General features: G+C 40.5%; 1 protein-coding gene across 5 annotated transcripts in view; it reads right to left on the bottom strand.

The window, feature by feature from the left end:
- LRP6 (LDL receptor related protein 6) overlaps nt 1–14,700 on the bottom strand; it is a 244,183-nt gene that overhangs the window by 153,962 nt on the left and 75,521 nt on the right. For all 5 annotated transcript variants that reach the window (XM_072923934.1, XM_072923935.1, XM_072923932.1 and 2 more), the window contains 6 exons: nt 12,652–12,868; nt 11,217–11,506; nt 9,878–10,104; nt 7,495–7,679; nt 5,471–5,797; nt 1,981–2,183 (listed from right to left, as the gene is read on the bottom strand). In XM_072923934.1, the coding sequence (XP_072780035.1) occupies nt 1,981–2,183; nt 5,471–5,797; nt 7,495–7,679; nt 9,878–10,104; nt 11,217–11,506; nt 12,652–12,868 (1,449 nt within the window). The remainder of the gene's footprint in view (nt 1–1,980; nt 2,184–5,470; nt 5,798–7,494; nt 7,680–9,877; nt 10,105–11,216; nt 11,507–12,651; nt 12,869–14,700) is intronic.

The raw sequence follows: 14,700 nt of genomic DNA, 5'->3' as shown, positions 1-14,700 counted from the left end.
GCTCTGTCAGAGATGGAAAGGACATCAGCTAGTGTACAACATTGACTTCAGAGCATTTCCAGCTAACACTTACTAGTTCAAGGTCTCGTCTTCTACTGGTCTAGACTTCTGGAGTTGGCATGCCTTTTTCTTCTTTTTGAAGAAGATTGATAAATCAGTAAACATGGCCTACATAAACATTTTGGAAGCCACAGTTATGAAGTAGGCAACCTCTACCCTCTCATCCCAAATTAAACTTCACCAGAAAACTTGCCTAACTTTATTTGGTTTGTCACCTCTATGAAATGGTGTTCCTGCAAGTCTTCCATTTGTTTATTTTGCTGAAGCTGGCAAAAACATGGTGGTTTTGGGTATTATTTAGATATTCCAAAATTAAAAGCATTTCTAAATTAAGAGTTAAGGCTGAAGGGCATACAGCAGGATACAACTACTACCACACTCACCACCAGAAACCACACTCTTAAAATTCAACTGAATATAGCACCTCTCTTGTGTTGCATTCCTCATCTTAGTCTCTCACTCATCCCACATTCAAAAAATCAGGAAGAAAAGATCTATTTTAAAATGCAAAATTGAATAAGCAGTCACTGGTCACAGTTAACATCACTAAACCTGCATATTGTGTTTGTATGGCCAAGTTTTGGTTGGGGAAGTACTGTAGGGTTGGGTTCTCTAAGAAGGTGCTGGAAACTTCCCCCATGCCCAGCAAAGCCAATGCCGCTGAATCCAGGATGGTCCCATCACCGGCCAAGGCTGGGCCAGTCAGGGATGTTGGCAACACCTCTGGGATAACCTATTTAAGAATGGAATAAGACTGTGAGAGGAACAGCCCTGCAGACACCAGTGGCAGTGAGGAAGGAGGGGCAAGAGCTGCTCCAGGATTCCCCTGTGCCCCTGCAGCCAATGGAGGGCACGGGGGGTGCAGAGATCCACTGCAGTCCCTGGAAGAGCCCTTGCTGGAGCAGGGGGATGCCCAAAGGAGGCTGTGACTCTATGGGAAATCCCACGGAGAGAACAGCCCACACTGGAGCAGGTTTCCTGGTAAGACGTGTGACCCTGTGAGGGACCCAGGGCCTGTTCCTGAGGGACTGCACCCTGTGGGAAGAACTCACACTGGAACAGTTCATGAAGCAAACATAGCCCATAGGAAGGACTCATTTTGGTGGCAGAAGTTCATGGAAGACTATCTCTGGTGGGTGTGACCCCATAGTGGAGAAGGGAAAAGACTCTTCTCCATGAGGAGGAAACAGTGGCAGAACAAAGTGTGATGAACAGACTGTAATCCCTCATCCCAACTCATGAACCTTTTGCTGTATCTTGTCTCCCCTGTCCAGTTGAGGAGGGAACTGACAGGGTGGTTTGGCTGGGTGTCTGACCTCCAGTCAGGGTTGCACCACCAAAGCGTCTATTAACTTTTGCCTTCTACCCTAGTCTACTTTCTCTGTATTCTCCAGTCAAATACATTTTCCCAAGCCTGCTACATCTTTTACAGGTTCAGTCTAGTCACTCTATGCCCCAGTGATTTACAACAACTCTCTTCCTATCTGCTCCAGAACCTGGGAGGCTCCAGACACACCAGTGTGCTCACACAGTTCCAGTCTCCTCATTTCAGAGGATCTACCCCTGCACTCTGCTTACATACCTTCATCACACCCCCGATTTCTCCCAAGAACCTTCCCTTCCATGTTTCATATCTCAAATATGGTCTTCAAACAGCTTCCAGACAAAAGACAGTGTTGAGCAAATAATTATGCTGGGAACAACAGTATGCTCAAGTTGGCCTTGGTTTTCCATGCTTTATTTATTGCTGCACCTGCCAGATTTACTGACTGAGGATTCCAGAAAACTCCAGATTACAGTCGTTTTACCAAGGGACAGTAACCTATGGGAAAGTCTGTGCATCTAAATTATCCTCATACAAACAGTTATTGTTTGGCACAGGCATGCCAAACATTCAGCAATTCCACCCCCTCAGGATACCTGGCTGCCATCTTCCTGTGCCTTCCGGATGATGTTCTGCCGAGAGTCAATCCAGTAGAGCTGCTTATCCAGGGGATCGTAATCAATGGCTCGGACATTGCGGAGGCTGTGGATGGGGAGTATGATATCTGGGCTCTGTTGCTCATCTATCACCATGCGATTAATCGCGTTCTTCTGACTGAACAACAGAAAGGTGGTAGGAGCTGGATGGGTTAAAAAAAGAAAAGGGGTTGAAAGGGTTACACATGGCAATAAAACTGGGCATTTTTATGTTTAAGAATGACAACTACAATCCATAACCAGACATTTATTTCGTTCCCCTTTTCCCTCTTCCTTTGCCAAAACCAAAAAATCAAAACATAACAATCCCAACCTCTGATGAGTATGAAAAGCCTTTCAAATTAACTCTTTTTACTATAAATGTCTGTATGTGAATATGATAGGCAAAGATCAGATTTTTTAAGTGGCAGGACTAGTGAATGCAAAGACCTCTGCATCTCAAAGAAGAATGGTCAATTGTGCCTCTCGAAGAACTGTCCATTTTCTTTCTAAAGGGGTTTCAGGGAAATACAGCTCCACTATATTGAAGTTGAACCCTTTGCTAGGTGCACTTCTACTTGCAGAGGAAGGTGAGAAAAAGCCAGCACTGGTTCCTTCTTTACATGTTTCAGGGAAAAGAGATTGACAGTGGTTCAGTCCTGTTCACACAAATCCTTTTTCTACCCGTATTGGAATGAAACAACTAATTTACAGGAAAGTTTCTTAACTGTGTGTGAGGCTGTGTTTTTGGAGAAAAATGCATTTGCTCTTCTCAAAGCTATGTATCTTTTCTAGGTGGTTATCTGGGAGTGATAACTTATAATGAGAAAAAGAATTTGATATTCTGCCCTGCAAAAATTTCCTGGACAAATGTTTATTCTTTGTAATTAGAAATACCATCAAAGATTTCAACACCCTATGCAGCTGTAGTTTATCAGCTGTAGTTCACAGTAAGTGCACAAAGCATTTAATACATCATTGAGAAAAATTACATAACTGGGTCAGAAATCAGAGAAGAAGTGAAAGCATTTTCCTTTTTCAGAGGGTTCTTTTCAATAATGCTCTACCTGAAGGTACTGCTGTGCAAGATGGTATAAGAGCAAATTGCCAGAAATGCAGCTTAAAGCCTCCCTGAAGCTTGTACAATCAATTCTCTACAGCCCAAATCTGTAGAGAGATTAGCAGTGGGACACTGCATTCATTTACCAGCCTGTAAAACAGGTAAGGCAGCACCTGGGAAAGGGGAGGAAGCAAAAGTCTCCTAGAGAACATCATCACCTTGCTTTGTTATTTTAATATACACTTTGAACAGCTATTCTGAGTGCTGGGAAAAAAAAAAAAGGTAGGGAGGAGTTTCCTTGTAAATCAACACTCTCTCTGAACATCCTATAACAATCAGGCCTAATTGCAAAGTATTTTTGCTTTCTGGAAAACCTGTATTTTCCCTCCAAGCACTTTCTGAATAATTTAAGCAGCCTTCTACTTAGCACTAAACTGTGTAACAAAGCACAAAAAAAAAAAATAAAGCAAAGACAAGTTTATATAAATGGGTGCAGCAAAATAATGGATTCAGAAACATCAGAATTCTTACCAAGAAATTATGATAGAAATGGAAGAGGAAAAAACTTAAGGTAAAACAATGCAGGTAAACATGTAAACACCTAAAATTATTTCTACTCTTCTCCAAAGATACCCTCTTACTTTCTAAGACTGCCTGGCTTACAGCTTTGAATTTATGGCTCATTATAAAAAGCAACAGCAGAATTTTTCCCCTTGAGACTCCACATTTCTGAAACAGTACCAATTTCAGAAATCCCTTTCCAGTTTTCATCATTTTCCCTCCCAATAGTCACATATTTTAACTGTATTTTTGGAAGCAGGCAAATGGAGTGCATCGAGTATGTCTCCTGTGTAACCCTGCCTTCCAACTTCATGACATGTGGTAGGTCTGAAGAGATCTCACCAGAGTATAATTAAAAGAACCTATGCATGCATGAGCAGGGTATTCTGGAAGGGAGGACCTCTAGACAGGGCCTGGACTAATAATGTTCAGGAAGTACATAAGCAAGTAATACAGGCAAAAGAAAGTTAAAACAATTCATGCTCCAATTATAGTGTCCAAAAAAAGGAATTAAATTATAAGCAGAGAGGCCTAAATCTCCAATTAGCTACAAATGAGAAGCTGGAAATTTCCCAGGTTTGAATATTGCAGAGGAAAACTGATACCACACAAAGGGCCCTCAACTGTACCATGGGGAAATGGTTCTATTTGCTCGCAATGTATTTCCTATATTTTGCTCCTTGCTCTGCTTCAAGGAGCATTTTCACAAGAAAAACATGACCTTTGGTCATTCTGCTACTTCTTCTCCACTGGAAGCCAAATTCCTCCACCTAGAAGATCACAGTCACTAGCAGAGAGATGCCAGCTGTGCCTCTTACTTGCATGAACACATGAAAGTACCAGGGTGCAAGAATCCAGCTGTCATGCAAGGGGCCATTGTAATAAAAAAATGAGAGTAGAAGTACAGAACACAAGGGGAGTAGAAAAGCACAGTTTTTTGAAAAGTATGGTTTTCAAAAAATGCCATTAGGTGGCATTTCTGCAACAATCTGCCCAGCTTTCGGCTTTAAGACAAAGTTGGATGTCTCTGCTCATGCATAATGTGGGTGAGATACAATCTGTCTCTCTGTACCACGAATCTCTTCCCCCACTGACTAATGTGAATGACACCAGTGGAAATCAGCCATCCAAAGTTGCTGCCAAAATTATGAGAGTTTCACTGCAGCCAGTTATTGAGAGATGGATAAATTATTTGGTTAGAAACTAATTACACACAGCCTGAGGGGCCTTGCAGTTTGTATTCTGCACAACAATAAAGAAAAAGGGGCTTGGCTGCACTGAGATCAGGAACAAGACTGCTGGGGAAGCCATGGAGCCCAACCCATTCTCACTGAGGAAAAACACTTGTAGAGGTCTGAGAGTGGCTCACCTCAGCATCTCATCAGCCAGCAAACACAGCTACTACAGAATGAAATCCTGACCCCATAAAAGCTGCACAAAGTCTAGAATCCAGACTAAAGTATCACATATCCTTTATGCCAGGCAAGACTAGGAATACATAAGCAGATAAATAAACAAGCAAGTAAGCACTTGAAGAGGGTCTGACAGAGACACAGAACCAATACATGTTTAGCTTTCGTGTTTACACATATGTAGCTAAGCCACTGGAAAAGTTCACTAACAGCCATTCTTATTAAGGATACTGGTATGTTGCAAGATTATTTTCTTTTTTTTTTTTTTTTTTTCTTTCAACATCCTATGTTGTCTTAAAATTCAGTAAGATATTACTACTGGAAAACTGCAAAACTCTTCTTTCCTCCAAGTACAATGCTGGCATGGGTTACTAAACACATCTGCTTCTGTATTTCCTGTTCATTCCTTATGGCTTACCACTGCAGGTTCTGTTGTCAGAGTTCAAGGAATAGTGAGCTGGGCAGCCACAGACAAACCCTCCCACGGGGACTGCCAGGCACAGGTGAGAGCAGTGCCCATTGCTGGAGGCACACTCGTTCCAGCCTGCCTGCCGGGAGGAGTGGAAGACCAGGATGTCCATAACGTAATCCAGGTGGGCCTGGATGATGGTTCGGTTCTGGCCACTGGTCTTGTTGGCTCGTTCGATGCTGCGCCGGCTCCAGTCTGTCCAATAAATGTAATCCTGGTACTGGGTCAGGCCAAAGGGGTGAGGCAAATCATCAGCTATGATCTCACGGTCAAGGCCTGTGTCCAAAAAGAAGAGAGAGAAAAAGTCGAGTGACATGGGCACAAGCAATATACTGTTGGACATGTCCCCTGCCCAGAAAGGTTACCACGCAATTACTTTAAAGTTACTCTTTCCTCATTACAACAGTAAATTACAAAGTAATGTACAGTAGTCAAAAGGAATCTCAGAGACTATCACAGAAATGTGCTAATCCTGCTTGCCATTCACGGAAAAAAATGTAGTTTACTGAAGAAAAAATTTCAATTTCAAAAATTATCAGGATTCTCAGAAAGATTCTGTCCTTTCCTTCCTTCCCAAAACTGATAGAATGCTTCTCAATCTAATGCAGGATCCTCACTGTATTTCCAGTTGAGCATCTCTTCACCACACTTTCCCCACTGCTTATAAAAAGAAAATTGTTGAGTTTAATGAAATACTGCATTGCATTATGAGAAAAATTAAATGTACAAGGCTAAAATAACTTGTCTCTGGAATGTCACAACATTCTAGAGCAGCCAGAAAGCCAGGACAGGGAACAGCTAATTGTGTATACCATGGAAATGTTAAGAGATCTTAAGAAACAGGACGTGGCAGGGGGAAATTATTTCAACTCTGTTTTATCAACCACTTCATTACCATGGTACCTCCTGCTGTGTAGTCACACAAAATGAACAGATTATGAAGCACGAAGTCATTGCCTCTTTGCACACAGAAGTCAAGGATACACAGCCCCACAGGCATCTGTGCTGTCACAAGCCACAGGCACAGAGAAAAAGAAGCTCTAATGCTGTTTCCAGTCCCACATTTCAGAGGGAAACATGGAGCAGGCCTCCACCTGCACACCAAAATATATGAGAAGCTGAAGAAAAGTTTTTCTATCACACATAATTCCCATATTGCATTTTCTTGTTTTGATACTTTTCTAGCTTTGTTCCACTACTGCAAGCATACTGTGTAAAGCAGACTAATTCCTTTAGCATTAAATACTGGCTAATTATTAATGCTTAAATATTGGCTATTGTTAATGCCAATCTGAATAACTTAGTATACAACAAGGCAGTTCTCTCCTGTGAGTGCTGAGAAGTTAAAACAAGGTGGAAATCTAAGAGGGGCTAGGTCTTCCACACAGTAGTCTGGAACAGTGAAAGAATAAAATATTCTACCTCTATTTAGCTGCAATTACCAATTTATAAAATCATCACAGACCCCAGCACAAAAGGACTCTCCTGCTGATAAACACTAGCCAGGAAAAGGTCCTTAACATGCAGAATACAGGGTGATAAAATGCCTGAGGATACTAACAAAGATGTAAAACCAAATTGCATTAAATTACATTTTGAGTAAGATGTTATCTTCTTGTTGACTTTCTACCTTTGTTATGTATTTTCTAGTGCTCTTGAGAATAGCAAAGTAAAACTCTCCAAAAGACTGCAAGATGACATATTTTTCCTACATATAACTGGAAATATGTATACCTTGTATAATTTTGACTTTCTGAGCAACCCAATCACTTACAAGAAAATCGAGGCCATGCTAACCACAGTTTTACATGAACATGAATTATAGAAGCAAACATTAAAGGCATGTGAGGTTGGGAAATTTTATTTTTGTCTTATCATGTGTATCTTTGCATTATTTAAGCCACAATTTGCCATGAGGGAGCTGCAAAAAGCAGCATTACCCTCAGGATGCTGCCTAGGGCTCTGGGGCTCACCTAACATGCTGGAGGACTCTATCAGGTTGGTGTCCAGGTCGGTCCAGTACAGGCGCCTCTTGGCATAGTCAATGGTCAGGCCGTTAGCACGTCCCACATTTGGGACCAATGTGGTCCTCTCACTGCCATCCATAGCAGCTCTGTCAATCTTTGGCTTGCCACCCCACTCAGTCCAGTACATGAACCTGATTAAAGATTCAGAAGAAAGAAAAGTAATTGCATTCAATCCAAGAGAACTCAAGAGGAAAATCAAAACAATAATCCTTAGAAATCATAAGAGAAAAAGAAGAGCTGTAAATTCAAGCATTTATTAAGACTCATTGTGCTAAATTAGATTGGGTTTTTTTTCCCCCAAAGTAGAGGCAAGACTCTTGTAGTGAAGAGTCAAGTTTCCTCAAAATGCTTCCACCATTATTTTTTCCCACTTGGACCTGGATTTTCACCAGCAAGTTCTGTGTGACAGCACTTTGCTAGTACTAATCCATGTATGTCATTTAAGAGGCACAGGCTGGCAGTCAGGCACCTTCATTTACACTTGATTATTTAGCAGGGTGTGTTTCCAGAGCACTTCTGTTTCTAGTCAGTTGTCTCTCAAATGAACGAACACAAAAAGGTAGATCTGCAGGGTACTTTTGTTAATAGGTGCTACTACTCATGTTCACACAACTAAGTCAACCAGCCATGTACACGAGTGTCTTACATCTCAGCCAAGACACACAAAACTGTATGGCATTTCCACTGGAGCAAAAATACAATTATTATACACTCACATGCCAGCTTATGCCTCATTTGGAAGAAGGACAGACTTGCACATGTTTACATTTTCTTTAGGCACTGCACAATAGAGTAGGATGTATATTTATAAATTATATATTTGATGGGTAGTTAGTAACTTCCAAAATATGAAGCTGATACCATTCCAAAATAAAAGTGAGAGGCAGATATCCAATATTTACACCTTTGGGGCTTTAATAACTCTAGTAACAACCCCCCTGAAAGTCTTTCAGTTCCAACCAACTGCACAATAGGAAAGGTTGCTTCAGAAACTGATGATCAGCAGGTAGAAATTCATTAGACACCAGGAATACTTGCAAATTTCTCTTAAAAATTTTGCAAGTACTTTGTGTATACATTTTGCAAGTTGGACACAGCACAGTGCCAAGTGTTAGAATTGCCCCATGGCAGCAATGTCTTGAAAACTTCCATTTAAAGTACAACTATACAGTATGCATATTGATATAAGTATGCATACATATATAAGCACACAGCTATACTATTGCTGTAAGGAAAAACAGGCATTCTGACCCAAGTAATTTTTTTTCTGATCTGTAGTGAAGAGACAAAGCACTGAATGATGATAATCCTTGGGAAAAACCTACATCCAGTGTAAAACCAGAATCATCCATAGCAGCTTTTTGTTACAAATGAGTAACTGGATCTAAGAATCTGATGTTGAATTCTCATCCAGGCAACCTCTGGCACATCAGGGCTGAATCCAATCTAGGATCCCACTGGAGGTGACCATTGCCACCACCTTGTTGAAATAAAGCAGAAGGAATGTGTTTCAACTTCTCTGCATTGCTGTAGCTCTCACAGTGTGACTGAGAACTGTGTTAACGTCATAAGCCTTGTAAATGAAGCTCATTCATTTGGAAAAAATGCAATATTGGTATAAACTCAAAAAGTTTTTGCAGTAATTAGTTATTGTCAAGTGAGTGTTTCAGGGTAGAAGAGCTATTTCAGAAGCTGAATAGTTAGCTTGATTTGCCCCATTCCTTCCTCCCTCTCCCTGTTTATTGCCCTACTTTTGCTATTACACTTCAATCCAACTGAGAAGTATCTTCTCAGAAAATCTTTCATTTGGGGCATAGGTGAATATAATTGTTTCCCCTCCTTCTCTGTCCTTCTTCCCTTTTCTGTACAAACTAAAAGGTTTCCTTATCTGAAGAAATAAATACCTTCCTTATGCTCAGATATAAACTTTGCTCTCCCATCCTCAAAGTAAATAATTTAATACCTTTATTGGACCCTAACTTATGATAAAATGAATCCTAATTTCTAAAATAATAAATATATTCCTTTCAAAGCTATAGTCCTTTTCTAAATAATGAATTATATAAACCTAAAACTACTTTGATTCTGTGGTTAATTATAAAACTAAATATAAATCCCTTTCTAATGAGCTGCTCTCTAGGGTAATTTTTTTTTTTAAATGATTATTCAGGACATTAAGAGTGTCTTAATTTCTCTAAATTAACAGGTTGTATTCCCCAGCTCAGTTCTCTCAGGGTTTACAGGCAGTGTTTAACTATCATGCCCTAGAGGAAGCATTACAATGTTGTTTTTCACTGTTCATAAACACAGAATTAAATCAGCAAGTTACCCCTCAGCAGGGTCGAGTGCCAGTGCCCGGGGACTGTCGAGGTCTTTCCACACAAGCACCTGGCGGTGCTGGCCATCCAGCTTGGACACCTCGATCCGGTTTGTGCCAGTGTCAGCCCAGTACAAGTTCTTCCCCAGCCAGTCCACAGCCATGCCCTCAGGATAATCCAAGCCGAACTCCACAACATGTTCTAGTGCACTGCCATTCATAAATGCTCTGCTGATCGTCTGCAGGGATACAAAAATACACAGGCAAATTAGAAAACTTATCAGCCTGTCACTGGGCTGCTTGTTTTCTTTGTTGAATTTTAAACACTTTCAGATTTTAGACATTTCAAGGAACGAGGATCTTACAATATGCTAGTTATTTGCACAGCAAACAATGCTGCTATTCAGAAGTAATGATTTATTCCGCTCCGTGAATGTATTCTGTGTCAACTACAATAGCATTTCACTGGGGAAATAAATGTCTGGTTGAATGAAGCATCTACATGACCAAGTGACCTTAATAACTCAGTGCCAGCTTTGAGGGGGAAATATTTTAGCTCTCCCAGGACTATACAAAAGCATCAATGTTATAGCACGGAACACTATTTAAAGCAGCCAATTTAAAAAAGTGCATGACAGAACAGCAACTAGAAGAACACAACCGAACGACCGATGAGCTCAGTAGCTTCAGTACTGATGGCTAAATTTAATTTCACTAAGCACAATCTCTTCTTGGACTTTTATTCAAAAGTCTTTTTTAAACTCTGCCATCAGGATCAGCCTGTGGTAGCAGATACAGCCAGAATTCCATCTTAATAACATATTAGAGTTCAGGCATTCCCTGATAAGCCTGAAAATGCTAGAATAGTACAGAATTATTTTGGCAAACATGGGCTACCTTTCCATGTCCTCAATATTGCTGCTATCTGCACACACTTCTTATACTCACAACTAATCAGAAGTTAAAAAGTCCCTGGTTTTGGTTTACCTCCCAGTTTGAACACAATCTGCTAATTATGCCAGTTTGTGACAGCACACAGCAGGGCAGTTTACAGATCAGTCTTCATGTGTATCATTTACGCAGCTCAAAAGAATATCATGCTTAGGGAGCTCAGCAGAGTCACCACTTTGCAGACTCATTTAAACTCTGTTTTCAACTACTATGATTCTCCAATTGCAAAAGTCCATAAGTTATTGTTAGCATATGTCTCAAGTCAGTTGCAGAAAATCTAATTGAAAATGAAACTCTTTTACATATCCCTTGAATTTTGTAAACCCCATTAATCAACCTGCTCTTAAAGATCTCAAGGAGCATGTAGTAGCTTAATAGCCAACATGGACTAAATTTCTACCTTCAGTGAAATGTCAGTCCAGTAAATGCGATTGTCTGTCACATCAAAATCCAGAGCAGAAGCTTCTTTGACCCCAGTGAGTGGAATAGCAACGTTGTTATTATTGGTTTCTAGGGAGATGCGCCTGATGTCTGCTCTCCTGGAAAAGAGCAGGAAAGCTTCTGGCACGATGCAGGTCTTCATGTCGCTGATGAGCTCCAGGCCGATGGGGCAGGCACAGCGAAGGCCTTGCGGTCGGTACAGACACAGGTGGCTGCAGCCACCGTTGTCTTCTGCACAGGGGTTTGTACCTAAGCAGACAACGAGAGGAAAAGCAACCATTGCAAACTGACTGCAGGTGAAAGGTGAAGCTAGTCCTCACGTGCATCAGCCACACTATGAGTCCTCCAAGCTAACATGCAGTTTTTCTCCTTGTGTTCTCTGATCAAATTACTTTTCATTCATTTTCTGTAATCCTTTAGACAGACCTCACTCTCCTTGGCTGGAAAGCCAGTGTTTGTTTTCCTTACGCCAAGAAAAAAACCCAGCACTAGGGAAAGGGATCTGCGCTCAACAGCTACTGATGATCCCAATTCACAGCACAAGCAGTGAATGCATGGTAAGTGTATGTTCTGCTGTCTTTTACAGTACACTGGTCCAGCTACATACCCCCTTGCATTCCTGCAGGTAAAAAACTTGCAGAAGTATTTTCACATCCATTCAATGGTCTCTCCAGGATGCATGCGAAGCAGCTCTTGTCAGTACTCACTTACATACCTGCACTTGTCAGTACTTACTTACGTACCTGCACTTGTCAGTACTTACTTACGTACCTGCACATGCTGGAAATTGAACTAAGAGAGGCTTGGCACTAAGAAGTTCAATTGGCCAAACAGTTGGAAAAAGGGCTGCATTCAAAACATGCGCACCTTGGGGCATCAGCCACGCAAAGATACATATCAACTACATTTCACTTGTTTCCTGCAGTAGAATCCAGCCACAACAGTGAGAAGCTGCAAGCCTTATCCACATAGCAGGATACTCAAGTACTGTGATGAGTTCTGCGATGCTACAATTATACTGCTGTATCCATTGTTTGGATAGCTTAGGATGGGCAATTTAAAGCTAGATGCTGCTTTTTTACACCACAAACGCTACAGGTCAGGAAGTACTTCTAGGTATTTTAAAAGATAATTTTCTAATATTAATGTAAAAACTACTACTAAAACTGACTCATTCTTAGCTGTTGCATACTGGGAGTACATGTTCAGCTTGATATTCTTCCAAGCTACAGAACTTGGAAGCTCCTCACAGAAGACCTAACCCACCCTATCAAGCTGCAGCCTGCAGTCATCATTCCATAGGACTGAATTCTGCCCATTTCTAAAACTCTGCAGTACAGCACTGCTGACATTTTCTATCACATTCTCCCTTGGCTGATTAGCAGACCACTCACCAATGATCTGGTGGACGTTGGTGGCTTTCAGGCCCATTAGATCGGGTAGCTGATCGATGATGATCTCTCTCTCTGCCGTGCACTTGTGCACACGCTCAATGCTGCGCCTTTGCCAGTCTGTCCAGTAAATGTAGTCTCCCAGTAGAGTGAATCCAAATATATGAGGCAGCTTGTCCTCCACCAGGACTCTCCTACCAGTTCCATCAGCATTCATGACCTATGAATATAGACAAACTTTTCAGATATATAGAACAAACCTGCCACTATTTGGCAGATTAACAAACTAGCTGCTCCATGCTCAACTTCAAATTAAAAAATAATCTCCTATGCATTATAATGCTATCAATGTTACACAGTGCCCTAATAAAAAAGAAGAGACTCTTTATTAACAGGTACTTAGTCTAAAAGATTAACTTAGAAGGTTAGTCTCATAACCATATCGTAATATGGAATTATGACACAACACTCGTTACCTTTGCTTTAGGAACTATTATTATGGAATAATAGTTACTCCTATTATAACTCTCTCATTTCTGACATGAGTTTTGGTTTAGTTTTAAAGAGGAATCACTGTGTTTTACGCAAATGAAGACAAATTTATAATGGCCAAAGAGTTCTGGCTCAGAATCTTCTAGTCCACAGTCCCTCCCAAGTGAGCTTAGTCCATATTACAAAGAGCATTAAGAGGAGACCCCACACAAATACTGGGAGGCACACAGCGAAGATCTACAGAGTATATTTCTATTCCCCTGTCTGAATAAGAAATTAGTTTTACATTCTTCAAAATTAAGTACAGTATTTTTTTTTTACTACAAGGAACAGCTGTAGTCTGTAAATAATTACATGCCTTTGACCAAGACACTTGAATTTACTGTGTCATTTTTCTCTACTGCTAAAAAGGAGTAATACCTCACTTCCTTAGTGATGCACTGAAAGGATTAATTAAACATATGTATGCATGTTCAAGTGATCGAGTGCCTTATGAATGTCAAATATTATTATAAAATGTACCATACTGACAGGAATAGAGTGCCATGTTTTAAGACAAGCTTAAAATTGGTTCAGCGCTGCAATTTTTCAGGAAAAATCCCTCTGAAATATTTCTACTTGTTTCAAGGCCATAGCTTAAGTTTATAGTATATATACCACTCTACCAAAACCAGGAAAAAATCCAACAAGCCTTTATATAAAAACTTTCAGAAGCAATGTGATTCATAAAATCCAAGGTAGCATACTAATACCTGAAACATTAAAACATCCTTCCCACCACCCAAGCATGTTCTAAGTAAATGACTGGAAAAGGGGTGGTTTATTAAACCACAGTTTTCAAATCTCTCTCACTTATGGAATTGAGATAACCACAAACAAATCTGTATGGCTTCCTGTCCTTCTCATGGCTCAAACCCAAAGACTTATGCAATGACAACTTTCAGGATCAACTGGTTTAGTACCTCAGACTAGAGTGATGATAGCTGGAGGCCAGAATCCCAGATCACAAGAAATGCTAGTTTGGAGCAACTCCTACCCAGGCACATATGAGAAGAAAGGAATAGAGAAATGGAACTGAAACACACACCTTTCCCAGGACACAGTGCAATAAAATATTTATAAATTCCCTTTACATGTGGAAAAAATGCCATAACTTTCACAATTATTCAATTTCTCCTTAAAACTATACCTTGTCAAACTTCCCAACATTTTGGCACTTACTCTCAGTATATTAAAACAGGAACTGAATCTTTTTGTGCACATTTCCCTAAAGGGACACTGCATATTTGCTGGATTGTAGGAATAAGCTCTGTATTTACTTTTGAAGAAAGGTCATAATTACTTAATGGAACTAGCTTACCAAAACCCTTGAGTCCAGCAGAATATACAGCATGCTTCTACAAATGCACTAATGCATGTGTATCTCAAAAACAGATAACTTGAATGTGGTGACTTGTTTTCCCCCTCCCCCTTAAACTACAGAGATAAGCCATTTGCAACTAATTAATACATGACAATTAGTGCTTGCTGAGCAGACCAAGAAGATACACAGAATGGAAG

This window comes from Taeniopygia guttata, chromosome 1A, assembly GCF_048771995.1.
Source record: "Taeniopygia guttata chromosome 1A, bTaeGut7.mat, whole genome shotgun sequence".
NCBI lineage: Eukaryota > Metazoa > Chordata > Aves > Passeriformes > Estrildidae > Taeniopygia > Taeniopygia guttata.
This window is presented reverse-complemented; position numbering and strand designations above follow the sequence as displayed.